Genomic DNA, 27,924 nt, shown 5'->3' with positions numbered 1-27,924 from the left:
TACCACTCAAGTCGCTTCTTGAAATTTTGGTGGCTCTCAATTTTTTTTCCTTCAAAAATATGTTTTCATATCTTGGGCTCTTTTAGCCTCCTCAAATTACTAAGATTCTCAACTAAATTATGAGACTCGATGGCTACAGAATCTAGGAAAAATGAACTAGTAGCTTTACCATATCTTCTATTAATTGGATACTCACCAACCCAACTGCTTTGAAAATTGGATACTCACCAACCCAACTGCTTTGAATCTTCACCTACCCAAATAGGCCCTAAATATTCTGCAATAAATATGAACATTTAAATGTATCAACAATCAAAAGAAGCATATTCCACATGTTTGGTGGACCTGCAGGCATCTTTGATGTATATACATTTTTAAGAACTCGTCATCAATCTTATGTACATGTGTTAGCAGAGGAAACAAGTGAAAGAAGAGGCCAAGATAAATACAAGGCCTATTTTGCACTATCTTGTTCCAGGAAGCACGAAACCTATAAAGAAAAAAGTAAAAGGACGGACCGACGACCCAAACTGGTGTCCCCACTTGGAAGTATAGACCTATCAAATTAGTCTCTTCATCTAAATTCTTGGAAGAGAATTGTAATGCTGCGGCATTAGAAAAATTGGTGGCATACTAGTCTGGCTTGGTATACTCAAGCAGCATATGAGGTGACCTGTATATATTTACCAATGTCCAATAAAGAACTTCTTCCACTTCTAACTCACCCTCTGCTCGTGCCGCATAAATGCCTTCGCAGATGTCAAGTAACCTATAGAAGACAGACATCATTCATTACCGCAAAGAGAATAAACATGGAGAAAAAGGCTTAGCGACTAATTTCTTTATTCTATGTAACCATTTACAGTTTTCAAAACATTAAGATAATACTAGGACTTCGATGTGGCCTGTTAGCCAGATTCAATGGTAGCGAATTTGAATTGGTTTTCCAAAATCTTTACAAGTGCCAGCCAAAAAAATAGACCACTAAATTATACATCCATACTTGATACCTAGTTTCTGAAGCCTTTCTTCGAATTACTGTGCTCGTAAATATTAATAGCGAAACTGGATCCTATAGTAAGTTCCAAGATTCCTGATCGTTTTCTTTACGAAGTTTACATTTTACAAATAATGTCAAGGTCCCTGATAAGGCTGTTAAAAGAAGATTACTAGCAGATAAAAATCATGCAGGAACAAATTAAACACGTGCAGTGATACCCCTTCTTTGTAAAATTCCAAATTTACTTTGTAGTCAAATAAACAATATGTAGAAAATAAAAATATGCAAATCTACAACTTAGACCCCAAAGCAAAATAAATAAGTTATTATTGAAACTTGTCTTAGATTCTTCAAAGATCTAACAGTGTTTCAAACTGAATTTCCAAGTGATCCCACAACAATATTTATTTGATATCTCACTCCCCCTTTTCATTTTGTTCTCACTGATCATGCAGTTTGATACCAAAACTCCACTGCCCCCGATGCCACAGCACTGCTCCCCATATGGCTGCTGCTCCCCCCAACTGCTGCCGCACTCGACTCCACCCCACCATCGTGTTAAGCTCTCTTTCCCACTAGCCCTGCTTGTTCAGCCACCTCTCAGGTCAATTCCGTCCAATCCCCCAGTGATGATCTGCGACCATCGGTTATCGTGGCCAGCACCAGTCATGTGATACATTCTGGTCACTGTGGCCAGCACCAGTGATGACTACGGACATGATCCTACTAGGATCCCTATCCAAACTGAGCTTGTATAGGATCAACATCCAATTCATGTATTCCTACTAGTAAGCTGAGGACATGAAGAACTGTAGGAGGAAACCAGCGGTTGGAAACAACAGAACAGTAGGCCAGTGCACAGCAGCTTAGGGCAGGCACCGGGCACTAGTACAGTGCCAGGTTGCTGTGAGCATCACAAAGCAACAAGCAAGCATGTTTGAATGTCACATGACTGTGGCAAACATCATGTAACAGCAGCAGCATCTCTTTGCTTATTGTTACATTTGATGCATTGTTTTTTGGTTTTAGGATGTTTTATATTCACTTGTTCCATCTCTTTGCTTATTGCAAATTAGATTTAATGCAGAATGTAAAATAGTTACAAGAGCACAACTATATGTAGTTTTCCAGCTGAAGTTGTGTGAAGGGTTCTTTAAACTGTGAAGTTAATCTGATGTATTCGTGGCCTCCACTGGATGGATCGATTTTTAACCTTAGTTCTTGTGCAATGCTACAGCATGTAGATCATTTTTGACAAAGGAAAGAAATCCAGACTTCACAAAAACGATATTCATAAGGCAAAAATAATCTGACTGTTCAGAAATGGTTTTCTTGGTGATCTAAAAATTACAGGTGTAATAATCCTAGAGGGGTAATAATTACCAAGCTTCTAAGCAGCCCTTAGTGTTCATTACAACTATCCATGGAAAACGATAGCACAATACACACCAAAATAATAAAATTACTGTCCAACTCTCGACCTTCTCATAGCCTTTGTCAATTTTCTAAAACATATTTTAGTACAATTATCACGAGGACATACCTGTCACAAGATGGAAGATTCTCGTAAGGTATCCTCATCCTCAGGTCTGAGCATTGTAGTCTAATAAATCTTGCAACAGCTAACACAAAAGTAATGTACAAACTCCAAATGCTGAATTTGCTCAGTGTTTCACCAATAATACCCTCTGAAAAGCAACAAACAAATTATATATATATATATATATATTACTTGTTAGCAGGGAAGTGCCAAAGCTAAAAGTACAAACACTGCTTTTATCATAAAAATAATGAAAGAAAAACATATACTTAAATGAGGGAGAAAATCCAATAGCTTTAACTACCACAGAACTAGTTGTCTACTGACAATCCATCTGTACTGTAAATTAATCAAACATGAAGGTGCCAAACTATTGATTGCCACAAAATATTTAAATCATCCAATGATTCCTTCAGTGTAACTGTATATCTTATCAGTTACACCAAAAGATAAAAACTTGCCAGAATGTATCTCAGTTGAAAGTTGTGACTAAACCAGACTTCTCATACAATGCAGTGCAATGAAATGACGAAACAAGGCTCATTTCAGGGGTATCAAAAATATTCCCAAGGCAGTGATGACAGTTCATAGAATAAGAATTCGTTACACGTTTACATTTTCTGGACTAGAGGCAGCTGCAAACATATATATGAATATAAATGGTGAGAATTCTTTATCACAACCCAGAACTTAAATGCAAGTCAGAAAAACAACTCTGATCTTAAAGTCTACTATAAATGAGAATGTTTTTCCACATTTCTAAAGCTCCTTACTAATTTTAAAATTACAATATCATTTCAGCCATGCATACATTTCCACAGTAGTGCCATGTCACCCAAAACAACTCCAAAATCCAAATCTGATCCAAGGTTGAAAAGTGAGTGGTTATCATAGTTCAGTGTTGATTATTGTTGGGATCTAAATCTCAGTGTTGTTTTTGGACTTTGATGGAAGTTTAGAGCTGTAAAATATAATTTTTTAATTATAATTCTTCAATAAACTATTTAAGAACATGATAGATTTGCAGGGAATCATAGAATTTGAGACAAAGGTACTGTATAACATACGAGGTGTTTCCTCAGATACAACAATGGCCATGGGGCCATTAAGCCCTTGACAACCAGCGCGATCGGATGGATTTGTATCATAGAATGACCACCAAGGAGGGGTACCATTATTCAAGAGCAATTCACCACTTACTGAATCTATCTGTAGTTGAAACCAGATAAAATTAAAATAGTGTCTGCTCAGCAAATCCAACAGAAGAAAAAGGCTATGCGCATATGGCGTACCGATGCTTCTAGTCGTCGCACTTCACCTGATCCAGTAACCCGAAAGTATCTAGGGTAAGCATCAGTTATCCTGAAGCTATTTCTAGTTCCATTTAGTACTTGTTTAACATCATCTACACTTGGACTATGATCAACAGGGGACTCATATTTCACTAGTTCTTTCCCTTTTGGTCTAGCTCTGAGAAAATCCCAATTCAAAATAAGTTCCATCTTTCCAAAAAACATTTCTGTCTCCTCAAGGGATTGAATAAATCTGCTTTGCACTGGAGCTGGTATCAACCACATTGTCGATGCATCCGGTTGGCAACAGATAAGCTGAATGTCCTCAACATTATATGCTCCCAAGTAATCTAGAGGATCAACATCATCATAGGCCCTCATGTATTTCCATGGTATCTTTTCACAGGCAGTGGTTTTAAAAAAGGTTAACCTACCACCAAGAGCCTTTATATCAATCTTAACACTTACATCAATAATAGGGTTGGCAATATTTGTTGGATTACCACTACTGTATATCTGAAATTGAAAAATAACTGGCTTTTAGATCTTGCAAAAGCTAAACAGGTGGGGTCTGCTAACAAATATGGAAATGAGAAAGGTTAAATATTTGTCCTAAGAGAAAGGGAAACACAGATGATGCCATGATTAAAAAAATCTACCACAAATGTCCATACTGTTGCACAATGGATGCATGTTAGGTTTTATGTAAGCAGAAAAAGTTTCTGTCAATATAATTTCATAATTGATAACTACAGCAGAAAAAAAGTAGCTGAACGGGAACTTAATTTGAATGGTAAGGGTCCTTGGTAGAAAGATAAGTAACAAACCAAACTAAATTAACTAATGGCAGCTGGCCAACGAGTTCCAGCTTGTCCTGACTATCCAATCCAGTTTGTAGAGATTAGACCATGACAGACCAATCTAAAATCTAGACAGTGACACGTGGAGGGTCATAATTTAGTAGCCGTAACCTGCAGGTATTCCTCCATGAATTATTGTATTCCACAGGAATAAAATATGACAGTAAGAAGAAAAGTTGACTTCATTTCTACAAATATAGTGGTAGCAACTAGTAATTGGTAAAAGAAGCAAGAGCCTCAGCATCACATCCATGATAATTAAAAGATGATTAGGCTCCCTGATGCTGACAGTGAGGAAGTAAATGTGGTTTTGTGTGACCGAAATTAACCAGAACAGTTGCACATGCAAACAAGTGGGACACCAGAACAAACTAGTGCAAATATAAAATAAAGATGGCATTCACCTACCAACATAGGTGCCCAGATAACACAGATAAGTACAAAGAATAGGCAAATTCCACTGCAGAATTTTGTCATTTTTGTTTGCTTCTCCCCTTGTTGGTGATTTGCCCTGTTTAAAATTGCATCACATTTCACAAGGAACAAGCTTGCATATATATCCTCCAACTGCAAAGGGAAAAGGCAATCAGACATGAAAGTTTGCCTTACAAACAAGATACAAGTGTAAAAAGTACATGGTAAGTAGGTAACAATAAGGAACATAAATATAAATAATTTAATGAAACAATCAACTCAAAGAAAATATAGATGCACTATGCATGTGGTTATTATTTTTTCCTTTCATTTGCGAGGATGTGATGCATAAATAGTGTCGAAATTTTGTATTTCACATGTTTCTAAAAAGAATTGTCAGAGCTTCTTCGGTTCACAGGATTTTGAAACCATCGGAATATGAAAAACATACAGATATTGTAGGAATCCATATGCAAAACAAAGGATTGAAACATAGGAATTTTTCCTTCAATGAGCTAAATAAAGAGGATGCAGCGGATGTTCTTATTCCTATGGAATTAGTGCATTTTGGAGGATTGGTACAGGATTCCTATAAGAATTTTTCCTTTGAATACTGTGAAACGAATGCATGAACAGTGTTTATTCCAAAGGAATAGACATTTCCTGTGGTTTTCCTTCAAAACAAACAGGCCCTCAATCAGTAGGTTTATTTAAGAGAATAATTGCTTCTATTGGACATCCAACATAGGTATTAGCGAACATGCATAAAAAAAATGCAGATACGACATACTGCTTATGGAAATATAGATGCACTATGCATGAAGTCTATGTACAAAACAAGGTACTTATAATGGATGTATACAAACTCAAAGAGTAATGCTCCAAAACAGAATGGACATTTAAATCGGAACGCTGAAATATTGCCACACCACTGATAAATGTCCACACTAAAGGTAATGGGTGGTGATGGATCTGTCACCTAAACCACCACTTGAGTACCTGGTATCTTACGAGAAGAAACATATTCTTGCATGTGACATAGTACAAAAAAACCAGACCGGAGGTTGACCCGCTTCGGCTGTCGGTTCACCGGTTCACCGGTCGAACATCTGGTTTTTATTTATTAGTATTATATCTAATTTATATTATTTTTATATACAACCATCAAAAATTAGTAAAATATGTATAAATAAACCAATATATATTATTATGTGGCTACAGCATCAAAAAATAATTATAGCATGGTAACCTCATAAATTCATAATGCAGTACCGCCATAAGACATTAAAAAACTAGTCAGATTCTAAAAAACCGGTCTGATTCTAAAAAACCGGCCAGTTCACCGGTTACTTTACCGGGTCAAACCAGGTCAATTGCGGGGGCAGTCTTTGAGCGGAACCGAGCCACTGAGGATGCCAGTTCCAGGTTTTTCCGGTTCAACCACCAGTCCGGTCCTGTTTTTTACACTATGGCATGTGGCCCTTAATACTATTTTTCATTGATTCATGTTTAGTTCTGAACTGTTAGATTTACAAACACCCCAGAGTGGGGCCATTCCCCACATTTGTGCCACATAGGACTGATACCACCTCCGATTGGGTTATGCAGATCATTCATCCTGTTTGAAGAGTTGAAGTGGTAAATTGAACATTTTCATTCTTTCAAAATCCATTGCAAGTTCCAACGGATGGGTATTTCACTAGAACCCAAAAAACTGTTGTATTGAGACAGCCAAATCTGGAAAGTGATGACATATCTTAATGACACGTTCAGTTTACAATGATCCATTGCACAGCTACCAGAAAATGCATGGGGTAACAAAAGGTTCGTGTTAATGATATTCAATCTTATACTAGAACCATACCAAACTCATTAAATGTGATTTACTTACAGAACAAAATGGATTTAGGCTTTCAACTTAAATTTTAACGTGCAGACTTATATGGCTGTATGACAATATTATGAGACAACTACGATGATAGTTTGAAAAGATCAAGTATAGATGTGTACCTTAAGCCAATCGTACATTGTTAGTGATGTAGTTGTACATGACCAATCAAGCACACACCGCAGCTCATACAAGAATGGCAGAGCACGGTAAAGCCGGAAACCGAAATAATTTACTTGTGTAACTTTGCTAGTCAAAAACTGTCGATATAAATTACTCTTGTTGGGAATACCATATCTAATCTGTAATGCCTGAAGTGCCAAGGAAATTGATTTTGTAAGGTAGATAGCACGTAGAACAAGTCCTCCAACACTTCTGTGTACTAGCTCCATTCCCCAAGCATATTCAGTAACAGAGTATGTGAAAAGCACTAGGTTGAAAAGATAGAAAATGACTTTTCCTGTGGCAAATGACCACAGATATATAATGCGATCAACCACAATCAAGAAAAAGAGAACCTGCAGAATAATTGATAGAATAGTCACCAACAGTTTATATATAGCATATATTAGAAAAACAAATAATTAGCCTGTATGTTAAGCATAACAAATTCAACGGAATGGGGAGCTCACCATTAGGATGAAAACAAACTCTTTGGGGAACTGATCCTCCAGCTGGTAAACTTCCAAAAATTCACTTTTGTTTTTAAGAACAGATTGATAGAACATGGCAACAAGAAAGAAAACTGCCAAATCGGCACCAAAATAATATGCATAAAGATCAATCTCTCTTTTACCACCACCAATCACAGAGAGTACTGGATAAGGAAAATTTACATCTTCAAAAAGACCTGCCTTTTGTGATTCATGAATCTCCTTCTCTACATTAGCTGCTGGAGTGAGTGATTTGTACCATCCTGCTAATTGGCAGTCCAAGGGAGCAGCATAGACAACTTCTAGTACAGCAAGAGCCATACTAGAGTTTTCTTTGCTTCGCTCAATACTTTGAATCCGAACCCGACTACAAGAATGGCAAGATGAAGGCGAGTTGGACTGACATCTTTCTTCATGAGCTATAGCAAGCACCCTGTTTATAGCTGATTCTATTCTCTCTGGTTGAATTCCATCTTCTGGCCAATGGTTTACTTCCATTGTAACTTGCACAAAATATGGAGGAGATTCCGCCCCTTGTGTTAATGACATCCAGTATCTAGATATGCCTGTCCCAATCATCTTTATGAGATTCATTACAGGCAAGTGAATATTTTTCAGTCTATCTCTCCAATTGTAGTAAGGCATACAATGTGTCTCTTCTACACTATTTCTTGCACTGAGAAAGCTGAATTCCGTTACAGGAACCCATTCACCATCTTTAGCAGTGATAGAGCTCTGCAAGAGTGTAGATATATAAACAAGAAAGAGAGGCAATATGCTGACAACAAATGATGCCTTTATTTTATCATCAGGGAAACCTAATCTCTGGAGAAGGGGTACATGTATGTTCAAACCACAATGCTGAATGACAATCTGATATATATACTGTGAGAGAATGTTCAGCTCAGTGTAGATCAGAACAACGACCCAAAACAGGTAACTTGGCCCATAGTTCACACAAAGAGCATACAAGAAGAGAGCTCCAAGGTAAACCATGGATAGCAAGCTAAAATTCCACAAGAAAACCAGAATGAAACAGCAATAGCAAACATAATCATAATTACTTCGCATCTGATACCATATATACCGAAAAATTACACCAATTGGCATGTTTGCAGATGATTTTGTGCCAGTTCCAGAGGTAACAGAATGTGTTCTTAACAATTGGCCATCATGTGTTTCCCTCTGACTTTCAACCATATCATAAATGTCACCTTCTGTAGGATGCTCACTGGAGCATTGTTCTTCTGGATCAATGTTCAAGAAGCTTACAATATTTGTAACTGCCTGGTTTCCAAATGACTGAACTTGGGAGACACCATCACCAATTAATTGCACGGCAGATTTTAGTGGGTTTTCCTTAACTCCCCCTCTTACATTCAGTGGTTTTAGTAAATTAGGATTCACTTTGCCCTCGTTCTCTCCAAGCTCAGTGATCTCAGATCTTTCACCTAATGAGTTTCTAGCATTATCAGTCAGCTTTAATTCATCACTTGTCCCCATGATTGGTGATCTAGGAGTATCATATGGAGTCCGGAACATTGAATCTGTCAAGTTCTTCTGTGCATCTTCTACGGAGAACTCAAAGGAATGGAATGAGTCTGTGTTACCAGTCTTATTTTCCTTTGTCGGTGATCCAATCGCACTAACTTCCAACAGGGTGTCATTATCGGTATACAACTTAGTATTCCTTCTTCGACGTAACCCTTCACTGTGGGATGCATTGTTGATTGGGGTGAAGGAATTCATTCGATTAAGCTGACTTTGTAAATTATACATCTCAGATTTCATCCTTTCCACTTGCATGTTGCGCTCACGTTTCCGCTCCTCAGACCTTCGAAGATGCTGGAGCTGTTCCGTTTTCTTTAAAGCTTTCTTCTCCTGCTCATGGACCATTGCACCAATTTGTTCAGCCTCTAGGTATCTTGAAACATAATCGAATTCACCAGAACTAAAGATGTATGATTGAATTGACACCAATAGGAAGATAACTATCTCAACAAAAGCTGATCGTGATGTTATCTTAAAACCATAATCATACTTGTAAAATCCAATAATTTCATAAATGTAGTCAATTTGATCACACTTGCCAGAGCTAAACTGCCCAAAATAAGGAGATTGGTAAGCAAGTGACAAAACAATAAGCGCAAAATTATACATCCGCAGATACTTGAATATTCTATTCTTTTTCTTCAATATTTCAAGCCTCATTCTGAAGAAAACCAAAGCAAATCCGAGATATCCAAGGTGCAGAACATCATACTCCAATGTACCAGTAATAGCAATTAATGCCAAAACTATGTCCAATAAGTGGCAATAAGCATAAAGCCTAATATAATCAAGGAAAGTCCAGAAACTTTTTGTTTCCAATGAGAGATCCCTCCAGACTAACGCGTTTTTCCTCTGTGACATCATTTGATGATAAGTATCTGAGTCTGAAAAACCAGACAAACGATCGGACCGTAGCTTAAAAGAGGAAAAGATGAACACGACATAGTAGCTAATGAGCATTCGAGGATCATCAGCTATTAGCCCTGCATCATATAATATGCTAGTGTTACAGATAAGCACAATAAAAATACAAACATTTGACTGGGATAAGTTAGTTATGAAGGAACAAGGACATACCCAGCCAACATTTTGAGCAATATTCAAAGAAAATCCTTGAATTTTTCCAGCATTCACGACAATGGACTTCAATGTCATTGGTACCTTGTAACCAGGGTATTCCTTCTTTCCAAAGAGCAAAGTACTCGAGGACTAGGACAGAAGCAAAGAGAAAAACAAAAAGAGGCCAGAGTTTCTGGATAAGATCTCTGTTCATAAGAATACATACAACAAGGCATGTGATGTAGAAAATTGATATAACATTCAGCAATGTAAAGCTAGCCAATAGTAACACAATCATGTTAATTTCAAGACCTCGCAATTTAAAGAGATTTTCCATCCAGAATCTCATGTAGCACTTAAAGGTTGTCTTTTGAGTTTCAAATCTTTCTCTTTTCAGTGCAATAATCCTTCTCTTATCCCACTTGTGGCTTTCTTTTGGCATTCCCCAAATCTTTGCAAATGAATATCTTTTGCCCTCATCTGAGCCACTTGTCTCATTCTGGACAGGTTCTGATGTCTGATAAGTGTTCCCTGAACTCTGAGATAAACTTGAGCTACTACCAATTAGACCTTGAACTTTTGAAAACAATAAACTAAACTTATTTGATGAATGATTTTCTTCGTTCTCGCCCCTAGCGCTCGAAGATGTATCACCAGAGATAAAGAGTTGGCAAGGTTCTTCCCAATTACCCTCATGTATAAGAGATGTTTGCATCAAATCTAACCAATGGAAAACATTATACTGAATGGTGCAAGCCACAATTACCAAAACTTTTGCTCTAAGACCATATTCGACACCCCAAAATCCAGAATCATAATGCTTCAAACCAAGAAACACAGACCAGTCATGAAACAGCTGACCAGGACACATTTGAGCAGGTTCACATAACATTTGAAACAGGTATTCAGATGTAGCAAGTAAACCAGTGTACACAAGGTAAACCTTGGAAGGAATTCGAGAAACTTTAGGTAAAATGGAGAACATAATAAGACCTAAAAGATAAATAAGGCCAGATAAACAAATTGATGACAGACAAGCATAGAACACAGCAGCTGATAAAATCTTTTCACTGTGCCAAATTAGCAACCTCCTTAGGAACCCCAGAAGCCCAGATTCAGAAGCATCAGATACACCAAAGTTCTTGTCACTGTTCTGTCGCCTTTCATAGCTATAAAGTTGCATCACTACTAGAACAGCCAATGATTGCCAAACATTCTTCAACAACGAGGCCTCAGAATCAAACCCCAGATCAGGATATAATTTAACAAATTTGGATACCAACTCTGCAAACAGGGGTGACACACTAAGGCAGTATGTAAAGATAAAAACCACAGTGGCATATACTTTTAGTGGAAACCAAAGCCGTCTCTTTGTCTTCTCCACAAGTTGCCTTCCAATTATCCAAACCAGAAGGAAGAAAAGGTAACCAAAAGATATATAATTAGGAGTCACCAAGTAGAGAGTCAAAAGAATTGTGAGGAAAGCAACATAAGTTCCATATGAACGATACACCCAAAGAAACTTCTGGCCGATTTTACTGAGATATGATGCTATCTTTTTCTCTGCAAAAGAACGAATGGAAATGACATGCCAGTAAGACAGAAAATCAATCAATCGTACATGTTACTCCCTTACTTGTTAGTTTGGACATCAAAATATCCAATATGTAACTTTTCAGCACTAATTCTTACCGTAAGTATTACTCCTTCCAGTTTTTTTAATTAACGCCGTTGACTTTTGGATCTAGGTTTGACCTTTCGTCTTATTCAACAAAATTATATAATTATTGATTATTTTGTTATGATTTGATTTATTACTAAAGTAACTTTAAGTAGGATTTACAAGTTTGCATATTTGAACAAAAATTTTGAATAAGACGAAGGGTCAAACATAAATCCAAATGTCAATTGCGTCAATTAAAAAAATCGGAGGGAGTATAAACATAATAAATTATTAAAATACAATATCAATACAGAACTTTTGAGCAGAAATCTGCACATGATCTTTATCTATCCAATCTAAATATTTAAAGAGATCCATACTTAAAAGTTCAAACCGTTTGATAGGGTGTATCTATATGAGATGTGTCTATGACCAGTAGAAGTACATAGTACAGACCATAAAGTTGTTTAAAAGAACATGAACACCCCTCGAAGACATTTTTCTAGATTCTTCAATAAAGCTATCTCACCACCAGATTTTGTAATAATGGCAGAATGATATTTGTGAAATTACATCTTTGTCGATTAAACTTTTTAGAGTTCAGAAATATACACAAATATCCTACCAAAAAAATCTGTGATGGCAAAAACATACCATGTGTACTGCGATCAGCTTGACCATTCCGCGAATTTTGCGTGTTATACACTGATAGCAGAACTGACTTGTTCAGACCAGCCTTTAAGATAGTGAACCCAACAGGAGGACAAGGTGTATGTCGAAGAACGGCAGAGAGCGCAAAAAGCATTTTAAAACCATGACTATGCACAGCACAGAAGCACACAATTGAACCAATTTCCATGAAATCCTTTGTCGTAGAATTATTTGAAAGGCCTGTCAGGGAACCAAATTTCTTTAGAAATAGTATGAAAAGATGTATAGTGCATAGGTGCTTTAGTTTAACTCTACAAAATAAATAGTCAATGTGTATGTCAACAACAGGAAATAATAAACAGAACAAACAATAAAGTAGAAAGTCAACTAAGCAAAAATTGCAATGCCTGGGGATGGGTGCAGGCCAACCCAAAGGTACTACTAGGTCGATACTAGTTCAACAAAATGAACTAAATCTAGTTTGTTTTGTTGAACTAAGGTCGACAAAGTACTACCTACGGGTCAGTCCGTGCCCACCCCTATCAATGCCTTATTACACCAAAATAAGCCTAAACAACAACAGTATTCAATAGGCGAGTGCATCTGTTAGTTAGATAACATGACAAATCTGCACATATGTTATCCACTGATACCCATTTGTTCTGCGGGCCATCGTTCACACATCACAGTATAGCAACTGTATGGAGTAATTGTGGCGAACTGGGAATACCTGCGGGTACCATAGCCCTAGGAGGGACTTGCTAGCCAAGTTACCATGGTGAAATGTAAGCAGATGCACGCACGGGAGTGGCATGCAGTGCAGGGAGGATGATGAGAGAATGGATAGGCTACAGATAATTCATGTTTGATTTGGTCCATCCAATCCATTGGCAGCCCTTATATAGAGTGTCCCACAAGATAGTTGAATCTAAGTAGAACTAAATTCGAGATAACAACCAATCATGCCAAGTGATATCTAATAATCTCATCTACTTGGAAAAATTCCAGCTGGCTCTAGCTTGAGTACACATGGATTCCTTATCTCTTGTACCTTCCTTATCTCTATCCATGTAACTATATATATACAAGTCCCCCGAGACTCACTACAATCAACCAAGTTAAGCAATACATCTCTCTTCCTCTACCATTCAACACGTATCCCTTGGTCATAACACGCAAAAATGTTGCATCTCCAGATAAGCATAGATGAGAGCTTTGATTAATAGGCGATGAATCACAGTACATAAAATACATGATCACACAAAATAAGAGTGCGCACCTAACTGCGAGAGTACCTCCATTGTTAAAGAACCACTACGCTCCAAAGCATTGGAGACAAGATCAAGTTGAAGAATGTACAACACTGAAAAATGAACCTCACAGAATAGCACTAAGATCTGGCGCAGTCCCTTTTTGATTGAATGATTCAACAGAAACACCAGGAAAAAACACACTGAAAAAAAAAAAGGAATTCTAGTTAGATTCAGTGTGCACAGATTCATAAATAACGTATTTTTATAGAGAATTTTATCAATAAACTACACAGATCAATGGGTCAAAAGTCAAAACTATTTCCCCAAAAAAAGGGACAATATATAACAATAGCCACCATCAAAAAACAAATAAAGCTGAGAGGAATGTTTCACCATACTATAAACAGCATGAATAAATCCAGGTTTCACCACAAGGAGAAACAGTAGCATCAAAGTAATTGCACGTGAAAGCTTGCGTAGACCCCATGCTAGAGTTGCTACAATCAAAACCATTGTATCTTCCTTCTCTGCAAAGAAGAGGTCCCAATGCAATTAGGATGTGTCAATCTTGTCATACGATAAAGAATTGTTTTCAGTATTAAAACAGTTGGGCTGGCGATTTGTATGCCTGATTCATATCAGAGCTAGTTTCATAATTTGAAATTTCCAACCAAATTGTTATTCAAAATCATGCATGGGAGTATAGTTGATGTGATTCCAAAAATCAGCATTTCATGGTCTAAGGAAGGATTCAAATATTATTGGATGCAGTGCAAGCTCCATCTCAAGGGGTTCAGCTGAGTAGCTCACGTCCAAGCCCATAATTATGATAACTTCATAAGGATGCTATACAGCAGCATGTGCTACTGAAGGCAAAGCATGTTTTGAGGGATAGAAGTTTTAAGGTAAGTGAGATTCTTATAGATAGGCCCTCCAAATATTTCATAACACATAGCATGCAATGGAATAAAAAACACACCGGTAATGATGTTATAATGGTACAAGAATGAACTTCAAGCATCTTATATTCAATTTCTTGGAATAAACCACTCAACAAGTAACTATTGACTAATGAAGTTTTAAATAGTGTAACTATATGAGTTTACAGTTGATACTGCCATAGATAGATGCTCAAACATAGCATTTTTTTACACAACTTACAAAAAGAGAATGAATGAAAATGACAATTAAAAACATACATTAATGATGTACTTACCATCAATGAGGTGATCATCGCTAGATGATGCTCCCCCCTCCGTAGTGTAAAGAAAAACAGAATTGTTTACAAGATTACACAATGCTACAAAGACACCAAGGCAGAACTGTGCAAGAAGAAATAATCCAGGAATAGAATAGTGCCAGAGCCCAATGGTCTCCCAAATCATCATATCCTGCAATATTTATCTAATAAATCTTTATAAATTTTGATACTTACAATAATTTCCAATGGACATGGGTAGGTAAGTGTGAAACCTTTTGAAATCTTTTATTGAAGAATGTGAACGCCACATTGAAGATATATGTGCTGGCTGCCCACAGAAGAATGAAAACTAGGAGTGACCCATTCAACCGGTGCATTTCAAATAAGGAAGGAAAAGCATATAAAATGTATCCAACATAAGCTAGAAGACCAAATGCACAGATACTGGTAAAATTGAAACTCCAAAGGGAAAGGGCAAGCAGCAAAACCTGAAATAGACAATAAAACATTTTTATTAGATCAGAAAAAGGCTTGTATTTTTCCATTTGAAAACAATAGGCTATTATTTTGGCTGTGTTTGGCATTGCAGTGGATTCTGATAATCCCGTTTGGTCAATTTTACACATTTTGGTGTTCAGCAAGCAGATTTTATTTTAATCTTTCCAGGTGACCAGGTTACAATAATACATTATGGCCTGAAAATATATAAAACAATCGGTGAAATTGATAACATTTTTATCTGATCATAATTTCATTGGTAAATCAAAATACAATCTTCATAATTTTAAATTTCCACAGAAAAATAAAAGATATGCAAAGTGCACCATAGCATCTTGCCAATTTACAGACATTGTTTTATGGTGGTTTATCATTTCTGGCATTCTTTGTTTCTTCTCTTTTCATTTTTTTCTTTTTTTGTTTGTCCCCAGAAGCAGTGAGGTAGCCAAAGGTTCAAAAGCACACCCATGGTTTGGAATATAAGAAATATAACACATATGTATCCAATTATATTATCATCTGCTTTTTGTCTTTCATAACCAGAGAGTAAGGTGCCTTACAACACTTGAGTATGATTTTCTCCCTGTGTAATGAGTATAAGAGCATTTGATTACGACTTTTTAGCAGTGTTAGTCTGGCTATTACGAATGTGCTGCTATACAAGCGTTAATTCCAAGCACATACTCCATTGTCACTTTCTCTGTATACGTCATGACAATCTCTATCAATATTTCTAGGATAGTTTGGTTCTGTAACACCAGTTATATACTACTAGACATCAAGTTTTTTACCACTCTGTGATCCATTAGTCCTTTTCACATTTTTTTTGTAATAAAAAATGACAACATCACCAAATTACCCCAACAAAAGTTTGTGATAGAGCATAAGATATTACTATACATTAAGTTTTTACCACTCTGATCCATTAGTCCTTTTCACTTTTTTTTCACCTTTTTTTGTAATAAAAAATATGACAACATCACCAAATTACCCCAACAAAAGCCTGTGATAGAGCATAAAATATAGAAGGTTATGGCGCAAAGTGGAGATTTGGCAGCCAGTGAAAAGGAGGAAAAGGCTCCACCATTGCCAAAAGGCAGCTTTCATCAGCTCCAACGAAACACTGAAGAGATCTTGGAACTGTTCACTGCATTGTGCAGATGGCTGCCGCCTCCATCGGAAAAGGAGATAGGCTCAAGAGGCAGTAATGTTAAAAGTTCATGGGAAATAAACAATAACATAGATGGGGACAGTATAAAAGGTCACTTTGGATAATATGAAGTGAACTAAATTCTCAGTGGTAATAGGGGTGTTCTTTTCTTTCACTGGCAAAGAATAATATTTTCAATATTCTTATGTGTCATGTGGTTTTGTATTGAAACACAGTAATAAATTGGAATAATTGTTAGTCTAACTTTAAGGCTCTTGGCATCAGTTTTATTCTGACATTGGGCAATACTGATATTATTTCATGACTAGCCCACGGTTCGACACATGCCAGATGAAAATTCATCATGCAATAGCTAGCTTTACCTGACCTGGTTCAGTTCCCTGAGTCAATATGACTATATGATCATAATCTAGAATTTCCAATTGTTCTTATAATTCTTCCTGTTTGTATGCATACAATTTGTTCTTTTACTTCATTGTATAGATGTGATGCTGACATGCTCCTATTTCATTCCTAGCTATGGTTCCACCAACACTGCACCAGCAATCAAGAGTTCAAGACCATGCGGCTCCTGGACATCAGTGACTAGAGAGCACAGGTAATAAGAGAAATAAGAGCAATAAGGAGGAGTAAGACCTCCAGGAACAGTAAGAATATGTACTGCAAGAATAGCAGTCATAAAAAAGGAAAAGGTAAGGGTTGAGACGAAAAGGGCATGGAGAAAAATACCGGGAAGCCATAAGTGAAGAAGTTAATACTAAAAGTCCTGAAAACTGATCCTCTCAGTAGTACATTAGCATGCCTTCTGCCTGATCTGAATTAGGGAAATTTATTTAGCAAGAAGTACACCAGTTATAAAGAAATTATGTCTATTTAAAAACATTTACAGAAGTAGATAAACGATTTGAAAGCCCATAAATGCATTTTGCAAATAGATAATTACATGATTATTCACATTCGAAGATAAGAAAAGGCATTCAGTGTAGCAAAGAAACATGAGTGAATTATGTCAAACCTAGTTGTCAACATTATTATCACTGGTACATGCCCGTGAGATGCAACAGGCTTAGGCCCATATGATTGGGATGTGCTACAATGGTGGATTGAGGATAAAGCACTTGATCAAATATTCTCGTCTTCTGGTTTTCTTCAAAGGAGACGGTGGCTGTGCCCACAATGTGGGAAGGAGCAGACGGACGTGCAGGTGGTGGGAGGAGGGGACAGAAGAAAAACGACTCCGCATTTACAGTAGTGGAGAATTAAAAAATGCTAACGATTTTGTTAAAATGCCAGTGAATATCATGTTAAATGAGTAATGTCCATCAACTTTCACAGGTGACAGGTATCAAAATCACTAATGTTTGATAATAACTATTATCAGCAGCTAAATTAAGAAACAGGCACTTCTAAATGTAGAGGAACCAAAGTGAGCGTGGAAGCATAGGGACCTTGGGAGATGTGCTACCAGAATTCCAGAATTAATATATTTGCACTAGTGTTCCTAATTCACTTTATAGCAAGCGGAGTTCAATGTATTATGGAATAAACAAATGACTTGCATACCGAGATTGGCGAACCAAAAATACATTTCTAGAAGGAAGAAGCTCCTCTGCTAAGCCATCATTTTCTAGAGACATAAGAGAATCCATATCCAGTATGTCTTGTTTGGCTGATGACAACTATGGTAGGAGAGAAGGAACAATCATTAGAAGCAAAACATTATATTATATCTACTGAAAAAGCTAAAAACTACACAAAGTGATTTTCACAGTTAATGCCTGTTAACTGGAAGTTAAAAAATATCATTCTGTGATCTATGCTTATTTTGAGTTTTTGACTAATTAAATATAATAGTTTATAAAAACCATCCAAACACACAAGCACTACCACTATTAATTGAGGGAACTCTAAATGGCATATTAAAGGTCGATCTGGGCACTATAGTCAGGTAATCTATCAATGCTGCAATCTGCGCAATCGATTTCAAAATGTTACATAACATTCATATCAGCATAACCTCCTGTATTGCATCACAGCAAATTTTATTATCTTTTCTAAGACATGATTGGCAAATAATCGCTTAACATTCTTGCATTAAGCTCAACCTTGTACGTTGTAAATCACTAGGTTCTCTTTAGGGTTACCTTGTTACTCCTTTGATTTCACAATGACTGTCCATTTTCTTCTAAATGTCATTGAACAATTTAATTGTTGAAACAATTTCACACTTTTGAACAAAATTTAGTGCAGTAAAAGTCAGTTGAGTAGTTGTGAAGTCACTTAATAGGAAGAATGGTCATGTTGCAGAAAATTTCTTACAGTAACATTTCTTATTTACATTATGCAGATTAGTACTTGTCTGTGTAGATGAAGAACACATATATAAGTGCAAGGCAAAGCACCATTGTAAATCAAATATTCAAATATACACAATCTTCTGCATGATGTTCGAAATTAATGAGTTAATAAATACAATGGCATTTGAGAAGAAAGATAGTAATTTTATGACTAAATTTCAGAAAACTGCAATATTAGTCAAAACGATCACTTCGCTATAACATATTATATTATTTCCAAAAATAGATAAAATATATCCATGAAATGTATTAAAAAAAATTTTCGGAATATTCACCTTATTTTGATTTTATATCGACTTATCCATTTATAATTCATTGCTTCTTAATGTTAACAAGTTCAAGGGGCAATTTGTAAAATTTACAATACGGGTAGGTAGGTGGGGTGGCAGATTCAGTGCCACCGCTACTAACTTCTTTCAAATATGTATAGATTTCACAGAAACTGCAACAATGGCAAATAATTTTATAAGATAACTGCAACTTTGTGAGGAATAAAGCTCTCTGAAATGCTCAGCTAAAAGTTGCATCAAACTGTTTTGACAAAACACTTGTAGCTTTCTGAAATTTACTCTAATTTAACAAGTTGTGTTGAAGCATATCTAAATATTTACAGGTAAATATTGAAAGCAGAAGATCAATTTCTGGAACTCTCTACAAAGTCATGTAATTGTAAACAATTAAATGCTATTTCTGGTATTTTGCTAACTACTATTCATTCTGCAATGTTCCTGACATTAACAATAGCACAACCGCATATGGATTACTAAGCATCATTCCTGCATATAACAGCTTTTACCATATGAACAGCAAACAACATGAATTACATTTTGCATGCTCCAAAAATATGATTAACTTCTTACCATGAAGTAATAAACAAGAAGAGAAATACCAGAAGACACCTCCGGCCATTCTGAGTTCGATGAAATTTTGAATAGGCCAATGAAGTCAGCAAATGCTAGAACGACATATGGAAACTTCACCGGTAGTTGGTAGACATAAAGAAGAAGAATGATGAACACCGAATATATCTCAAGTAATCTCCACCATCTTCGGAATGATAACATATGCAGTTTCATAAATATTACCAAATGCACATCACTAATATGAAACAATTATTCAACATAGATGAAAGGGTAACAAGGATCTTACCGGAAAAGACCAAGAAAGTTGCTAGTTAAGGACCAATCCACTACACCGATGCAGCTAAATACAAAGAATGGTAAAGAAATCCAAGAAGGATGACTAATACTAACAACTAATTGAACAGCAGGCAGTAGGAAACAGCATGCAGCCCGTAGATGATAACCTGAACAGTATAGACAGCAAAGGCATATTCATTAGACAGTGCACAGTAACATGTCCTGAAAAAATGTTTCACAGTTCTTCAGTGCAAACATATAATAGGACAAGAATCTTAGATCTACTGATATATTGCAAGAGGAAGAAAGAAATAAGTACAAAATCAAATAATCATCATTTCCCAGTTGTCAGGGGTTAAAATTATATCCATGAGAACCAACAATGTCCCAGTCATACAAACTTATTTATCACACAAAATAGTTCAAAATATTTTACTTCAGTCTGTTATATACTGTAGTATAGTCCATAACCAAATTGATGCATGGTCCCCTGTATACTGATTTGCTCAACCCAATGGAGGCAACATAAATCTTGATTTTTATTTTTTTATACAGTCAATAATCCAAATTTATGCATGGTGCACTCTATACTGACCTAATTGCTCAATCCCAAAGGAGAAGTTGAGCCAACAAGAATCTTGATAAAGCCTGCTTCCAAAGACTTCAACCAAAGCAAGGACAGTAGCAGATAGTTGTACAACTAGAAAATAGATTACAGATGGTGATTTCCCAGGCTGGTTCCTGTATAAACTGACATGATTAGTTGCAATCCAGTGGTACATACAGGAGGCATATACCAATTGATATACTAATGATAAGAACACAGACATGAACATGCATGCAAATAAAATCAATAAGACCAACAGCGATACATGAATTTAAATACCTCATGAAACCAACCAACTTTGCCCACCAGGAATGAGCCACAATCCATTCCTCTCCCTCAATGCACCAGATTATATGAAATGTTACTTGCGCTAAAATGGCAAGTACTGAATAAACAATTGTACACCAATATAGTAGGTACAGCCTCCAAGCACGAAATCCTTCCAAATATCAATAAAAAGTTAGCCATTTATGATCTGTATAATTTGTATGTAGATAGAAAACAGTACATCATTTTCTCATGTAAGGATTGCAACAGTAATCATTTTGTAACTCAGAATCCAAACAGATATAATCAAGAGGAGAGGGATCATAGTGAGATCTGGAAGGGCTATTCAAATTAAGTTGGCCCTTGTAGGACAGAGTTAATAGAAAATTTCCATTGAAGGTACTTATAAATGTATGCATAAAAATAGCATAAGCGGACCTCTCCTTGGAGCTACAAATCGAATTGCAAAGAAGAAGATCATATTGACAAGAGAACTTAAGCTCCAATCAAGTAAGGAAGCTGCAAAACAGTAGAGAATAATGTTAGATTAGATCAAGGAGTCACAAGAAATGTGTTAGACCTAGCAAGTTACTCAAATTTTAGAGATTTGAGGACAGGTTCAATCGCCACAGCAGCCAGCAACCAGCATGCGACTGCTATTTACTCATGCTTTGTTGTGTTGAGTTAAAATTCCTCCGGAAACAAAAACACATCTTGTTTTGGACATGCATCAAGCAAACTTTCATAGTTTTAAGCAAACTGTATTTCCTTTAGATATTTAGATTCTATAATGGAAATCATAGATTTTCCGTAAGATATTTTTATATCACAATATTTGTCAGGAATTAAAAATACATTATAGTTGAAATTAGTGGAAACTTTGCCTTATTAGGGATACTGTTGACACCCAAAATGGCTTTTTTTTTTCTGACCAGAGTAGTAGCATCTAGTTAGTTATAAGAATCAAGATGATAAGGTAATCTAGAAAATAAGGAATTCACAGTATAATTTACTCTTTACTAATAATAACATCCAATGAAGCATAATAGTTCTAGGACCTAGCCATATAACAATTTCACTCCAATGCCATTTGAGATTCAGCTCAAAACAGATGAAACAATCAAACACCATATCTTGATTCTCGCAATTAGGACATCCCCCTCCCTCACTCTTTCTGATACATTTGTACAAACCACTTGTTAGCACAGCCTCAGCCTGTTCCAACATAAACAAGTCCTCCTTGCATCCACTAAGTGAGGCCAGGACAAGCTATGAAAGATCATAAAGACTAAACGCATGACACAAGATCCTTACTGATGGACAGCCTGAACAATAATTATGATTTGCCCACACATCTTCCATTCAGATTTCCAAACAAGCATAGAACTAATTCCTAATGACATAAGAACATATATCATTGCTTCAGTACTGACAAAAAATACAATATACAGTATAGACAAGAAACTCGGATTTGCAAACTACTATAATCGTTCCAAAATATAAGCATTTCTGGCTACATACCTAGACAGAGCGATGTCTAGATATTGTGCATGTTAATTTTAATATTGTAGCTAGAAATGATTGTAATTTGAAATGGAGGGAGTACATGTTGTTTTAAAAAAATCATATTATCTATTTTATATTTTTTTTAATAATTAATAATTAATTAATCATGTACTAATCTATTACTACATTTTCCGTGCTAGAGATAAGTTAACTTATACCCCCATCCGAACACGGCCTCAATATCACAAACTACATTTTAATATTCATATTTTGCAAGGTAAAATTGGGTAAGCAAATCATTCTAGAAAGCAGTACATAAGTGCATTCAGCAAATACAATTATATCACTAAGGGAAATATGCATCATTCACATCTTAAAATTTTTTTAAGCGCCAGATAGCAGCATCAACATCAGAAATCTTCAAGCGCCTCGTTTTTTTATTTATAAGACTGACGATTCAATGAATTTATCTTTACGTCACTGATGCAGAACCTAGCAATAGCTAACTATCTTTAAGGCACAATCTAAACCCTAGGTAGCACCGAACGCAACAAAGAGTACACAGGCAATCAGCAACCAAGAGGATTCGGATCGGATTGGAAGGAGGGACGAAGCGCACCTGCCAGGAGCACCAGTGGCAGCAGGAAGCGGCCGGCGCAGCCGCCCGTCGGCCACGCCATCGCGAGAGAGCGATGGCTGCGGGTCCTCCTCCCCGAGCTTCGCTCCCGCTAGTCCGACTCTGCCGGCATCTGCTGTGCGACACGAATCGAATCGAATTGGAGTCCGGATTGTTCGTCCCCCGTAGGGGTGGAAGCGATTTGGGGATTTAGGGCAGGGCAGCGAGATCTCACTGTCTTTTGGGGATTAGGGTGGGTTCTTCTCTTCTCTTCTCTTGTCGCTGTCTCTCTCTCTCTCTCTCCCTCCCTCGTCACTAGCTTCGTCGTGCACACTGCACACTTCCCTTCGGGGGTGTGGGTCTAATCGGCGGCCGCGCGCTGAGGTCGGTTTAGGTCCTGGGTATAAGGTACACGTACATATGTATATATACATACTACTATCTCTCTATACCTATTAAAAAAAAAAGGAATGGTTTCCCTCGCACAGCCGTGACTTAATAAAGATTCCGTTCTCGATTAATCCAAATAACAAATGACCTTCCTATGCAAACAACCGGTCGCATCCCATGCACCCTTTAATCATTTATCTTTATTTTTCCTACATAAAAATCGTAATAGAAATATAGTTAATAATAAAAATAAATTACAATAGTAGTAGGATCCCTATATAATTAATAATAAAAATGAATCACAATAGGGTTGGATCCCGTTTCAATTTTTTTATAAAAAAAAACTAAGCAGATATTTTGCCTGAGTCGGACATGAAAAGTGGTGAAAGGATCCCGTTTCAATTTTCTTTTAGAAAAGAAACTAAGCAGATGTTTTGCTTTCAGTCCATCGTTCCACAAGTGCACCGGGGAGAAAAAGGGTTTGTGTGGGGGATAAAATGGGAAAAGAAGATAGGCTAAAACAAGAAAAGGAAAAGAAAGATGAAAACAAGAACAAATGGTAGAAGAGGAAAAAGAGAAGTGGAAAAAAAATAAAAAAGGAAAAGAGAAAATAAGGATATTTGTAGAAAATGGAAGTTAAAAGGTTCCCATGAGTGGTTACTGTGCTCTGAATCCACGAACGACGGAAATAATATTTTTATAATATGTATAGATTTAATTTGCATAATTAAAATTAACTTGACACGGTACAACACACGGATATTTTTCTAGTATATATATACGCACTATAAACTTTATGCATTCAAACTTTTAATTTTAGGTATACAAACTTATATGTATACATACATACTCTCTATATAAAAATTTACATAGATACAAGTATTACAGATATAACCTTAATATATAAATTTTTATATATATTTTATACATGCAAGCTTTATACATATAAAATAAAAAATACATTATTTTACTCATAGAGTAAAAAAACTATTTTTGGAAGTGTTGGAGCGCCCTCTCCCCACAGGCACGCTCGCGAAATAGCCTTTTCATCCCTTCGGTACCTTTTTCTCTCTCAAGGGTGCGTTAGGATATGGTCATTCATACTTTTAGGGTATGGTGATCCAGATTTATGTTTGGTTGGATGAATAAGGATAAATAGGATGAGTATATTTAATTACTAATAAATAATGATATTAATTAATCAACATATATCTTATCCTAATTAGTACAAATTAACAATGAAATATATCTATCATCACTAATTAATGCTAATCTAAACTTGGTAATTACTGATAAATGATAAAACACGCTAATTATGACTAAATAATCACTAATGATCACTATTAGTGAAGTTGGATGAGCTCACCCACCCAATTTGCTCGGATACACTCATCCAACATCTTCATAGAATATTACCTTCTTGGTCCACCCTATCGCCCATGAACAAAGTGCATCAAAAAAAAGGTGTGGTCATCTCCCATCCAGGATATCCAGCCAACCAAACACACTCCAAGTCACGCTGTTGTGGTTTGTCCGTTCTCCTGGAGCATATCCAAATTTGTTTCTCCATATTTTTATTCGAATGATTACTTAAAGAATTCCCTCATATTTATTTATACGCTAACAGATCATCCCTATGACATCTTCATACTATACCTAACTATATTTTATTAATATATTAATTATGCATTTTGTCTTAAACATATACTATTAAGAAATAGTCTTGCATCCCTATTTAGAATAAGAAGAGAGTTTCTCTATTATGGGATGATGACAAAAATGGTGGATGATTGCAAAACAGCGCGCGGCCAACCGAAAGAAGCACTGCATCAAAGATCATCAAAGTCACTTCATTTCCCAACCTCGGGTTCTCGAAACATTACAACCATGCCGCTCATGACCGTGAGCACAGCTAATCAACTAGTTCTGCTCTATAGAGTATGTACGTCGTTACCCACATGATGTGATAAGAGCCTCAAAATGCCACTTGTTCTAGTTGGTTCGATACTACTCACCAACATCTCCACAGTCTACACGTTGAGTGCGGACTAGAGGCCACGACACATCCTTTACTTAACATCTAGCCCAGTACTAGCACGTAATCCACTAAACCACTGTAACATCTCGAGTTTTTCTCTAAGCCTCAATCAAATTTACAAAGGAATTAAAGAAATTATTGTTGTTAAGTTAATAGTTAATTAAGTAAAAATAAAATTATTTAATTAGTTCTACCCAAAGATTGCAAATATGTTTGTTGTGTCGAAATTGACTAATAACAGGATGTACGGTGGAAATTTCAGAGAAAACAGGTTGAAGCTTCAAAAGTCGTTCAAAGTTGTCACGCCCTGAGTTTTACCTAGCCAAGAAATAAGTAAATAATGCATTAAAAATAAATTGTTTAATTAAAGTTCAGGGAAAAGCAGTGTATAAATTAATTTAATTAATTGGAAGCTTTTCGGATATTCTAAAATGTCCCGAAAGCCTTTTAAATTATTAACATGATTTATATTTGAATTTCAGAGAATAAAATTTGCTCTAATAAACATAATAAAAATCGGCAAAATTGGAGGCAATTTCTTTTTTTCCCTCCTTCCTTTTTCTTTTCTTTTTCCCTACTCCCTTTTCCCCTTTTTTCCTTTTCTTTTTCTCTTTTCCTTTTTCCTACCTGGCCGAACTCCTCCCTGCCCTCTCTTCCCTCTGCGATCCTCCTCCTCCCCCTGGACGCACGCACATCTCCTCTCCTCCTGCATGCCGTGAGCCAACCCAACTCCCTCCCCCACGGCCAAACAAACAGCCACATCTCTATCTCCACCTAGAAAAATAATTCCTATCAATTAGAATTCTATTTCTTATCCCTTTGAAACCTTATCTATTCCTTTTTAATAGGGGATGGGTAACTAGATTTATCTCTAGCTCCCCCCTATAAATACCCCGTACACCCTTGCCTCTTTTCCCCGTCTCCCTCTTTTGTGCACCTCCTGCCACCTCCTGTCCAGCAGCAGTGCAGCTGTCTGCCGGTTTCCTTCCCCGATCTTAAGGTTCGCATTCTTGCGAATCAATCTAAATTAATCTAGCGTTTAATTGTTTAGGTTTCCTAGCCGAACAGCGAGGAACATCAGCAATCCGTCGTTGATCCCTCCACCAAATCTCAGGTTCGCATACGTTTTACTCATGCGAATCAATCTATCATTAATCTACCGTGTAATTGCTTAGGTTTTCCAATCTATTAGCTAGCGTGAGATTGATCTACGGTGCGGAATTCAATTTTGTAAGCGTAGATTGGTTTAACGTTAAAGTCGTCTAATTCTAGTTTAGCGAGTCGTTAAATCTCAATTTAACGGGTCGTTAACTCCTGCCATTGTTCCGCTAACAGTTCACGGTTTCACGTATCGGATCTAATTTGTCGTACGAATCTCCAATTCGTGCATGATTTGGTTTTGTCGTGTGAATACGTGTACTGTCTGCAATTTCCCGAGTCGTGTCCCAACCGGTGCTCAAAGTCCTCATCACCTTCCCTTCGGCCCGTCTCCTCTCCTCCCCATTCCTCACCCCGGCCCACTCCTTCCTGCCTCCTCTCCCTCCCTTCGGCCTCCTTCCGCGTGGGCCGGCCCATCCTTGCAAGCACCCCGAGGTCTAGGTCGCCTCCCCTCTCCTCCTGGGCCACTGACAGGCGGGGTCCACCTGTGAGCCCCGTCTTCCTCCTCCAGCCGGCGCCTGTGCCTACGCGCGTCACGCCCGCGTCTGCACCTTCGCACCGCCGGGTTTGCTCGTCCCGGCCGTGTGTCGCTCGCCTCGTCACCGCGGCCTTGCGTCGTCGTCACTGTCGCATTTGCCCGCCCTCCACCTCCTCTCGGCCGCACCTTCCCACGATGCACCGCCGCTATCGGCCCCAGCCGACGCTGCCTTGGACGCGCTCGGCCGCAATCGCGCCATTGACCTCGCCACCGTCGTGGCCATGCGTCGCTCGGCCGCCCCCCCCGTCACGTCCTCCCCGCCTTCGTCTTGCCGTGCCGCCTCACTGAGGCCGTCGCCACCGCGTCGCTGCGCCGCCTCGTCGCCGCGCCGTGCCCGCGCTCGCGCCGCCCACGCGCTTGCCCACGTGCACGCCGTGCCCATGCCGCGCCGCCGCTAACCACCGCCCGCAATCCGCGCACCGCGCCAACCAACTCCCCGCCCTTCACGCACCTCGCCGTCGCACTGAGCTGCATTGCCCCTCGCCGCGCCGGTTGTGCCTCGCCCGTGCCGCCGCGTCGTCGGTCGAGCCGCCTCTCCGGCCGCGCTAGCCCAACGGCTGCGATGCAACCGCCAGCCGCAATCCATGCCCGCCGCCAACAACCTCCCCCGCCTC

At 37.7% G+C, this 27,924-nt stretch overlaps 1 protein-coding gene across 4 annotated transcripts; it reads right to left on the bottom strand.

Annotated features, from left to right (window-relative positions):
- Positions 1-245: 245 nt before the first annotated feature.
- Positions 246-23,562, bottom strand: LOC102715259 (piezo-type mechanosensitive ion channel homolog). Of its 4 annotated transcripts, XM_015842402.2 has the most exons (22): positions 23,422-23,562; positions 23,190-23,319; positions 21,503-21,583; positions 21,077-21,236; positions 20,786-20,931; positions 20,201-20,357; positions 19,912-20,098; positions 18,258-18,373; positions 17,424-17,508; positions 15,298-15,513; positions 15,041-15,215; positions 14,223-14,351; positions 13,851-14,024; positions 12,575-12,811; positions 10,276-11,820; positions 7,627-10,181; positions 7,117-7,512; positions 5,101-5,259; positions 3,833-4,348; positions 3,608-3,749; positions 2,544-2,688; positions 246-769 (listed from the first exon to the last, which is right to left on the bottom strand). In XM_015842402.2, the coding sequence occupies exons 2-22, from the start codon at positions 23,248-23,250 to the stop codon at positions 634-636; spliced, it is 7,518 nt and encodes a 2,505-aa protein (XP_015697888.1). In that variant the 5' UTR covers positions 23,251-23,319; positions 23,422-23,562; the 3' UTR covers positions 246-633. The 4 variants fall into 4 exon arrangements, with proteins under 4 accessions (XP_015697888.1, XP_006645917.1, XP_015697890.1 ...); XM_006645854.3 differs by having other exon boundaries at positions 23,190-23,562; XM_015842404.2 differs by lacking the exons at positions 19,912-20,098; positions 20,201-20,357; positions 20,786-20,931; ... (2 more) ...; positions 23,190-23,319; positions 23,422-23,562 and having other exon boundaries at positions 17,424-17,503; positions 18,258-18,366.
- Positions 23,563-27,924: the final 4,362 nt, after the last annotated feature.

Source organism: Oryza brachyantha, chromosome 1 (genome assembly GCF_000231095.2).
Source record: "Oryza brachyantha chromosome 1, ObraRS2, whole genome shotgun sequence".
In the NCBI taxonomy this organism is placed as follows: Eukaryota; Viridiplantae; Streptophyta; class Magnoliopsida; order Poales; family Poaceae; genus Oryza; species Oryza brachyantha.
This window is presented reverse-complemented; position numbering and strand designations above follow the sequence as displayed.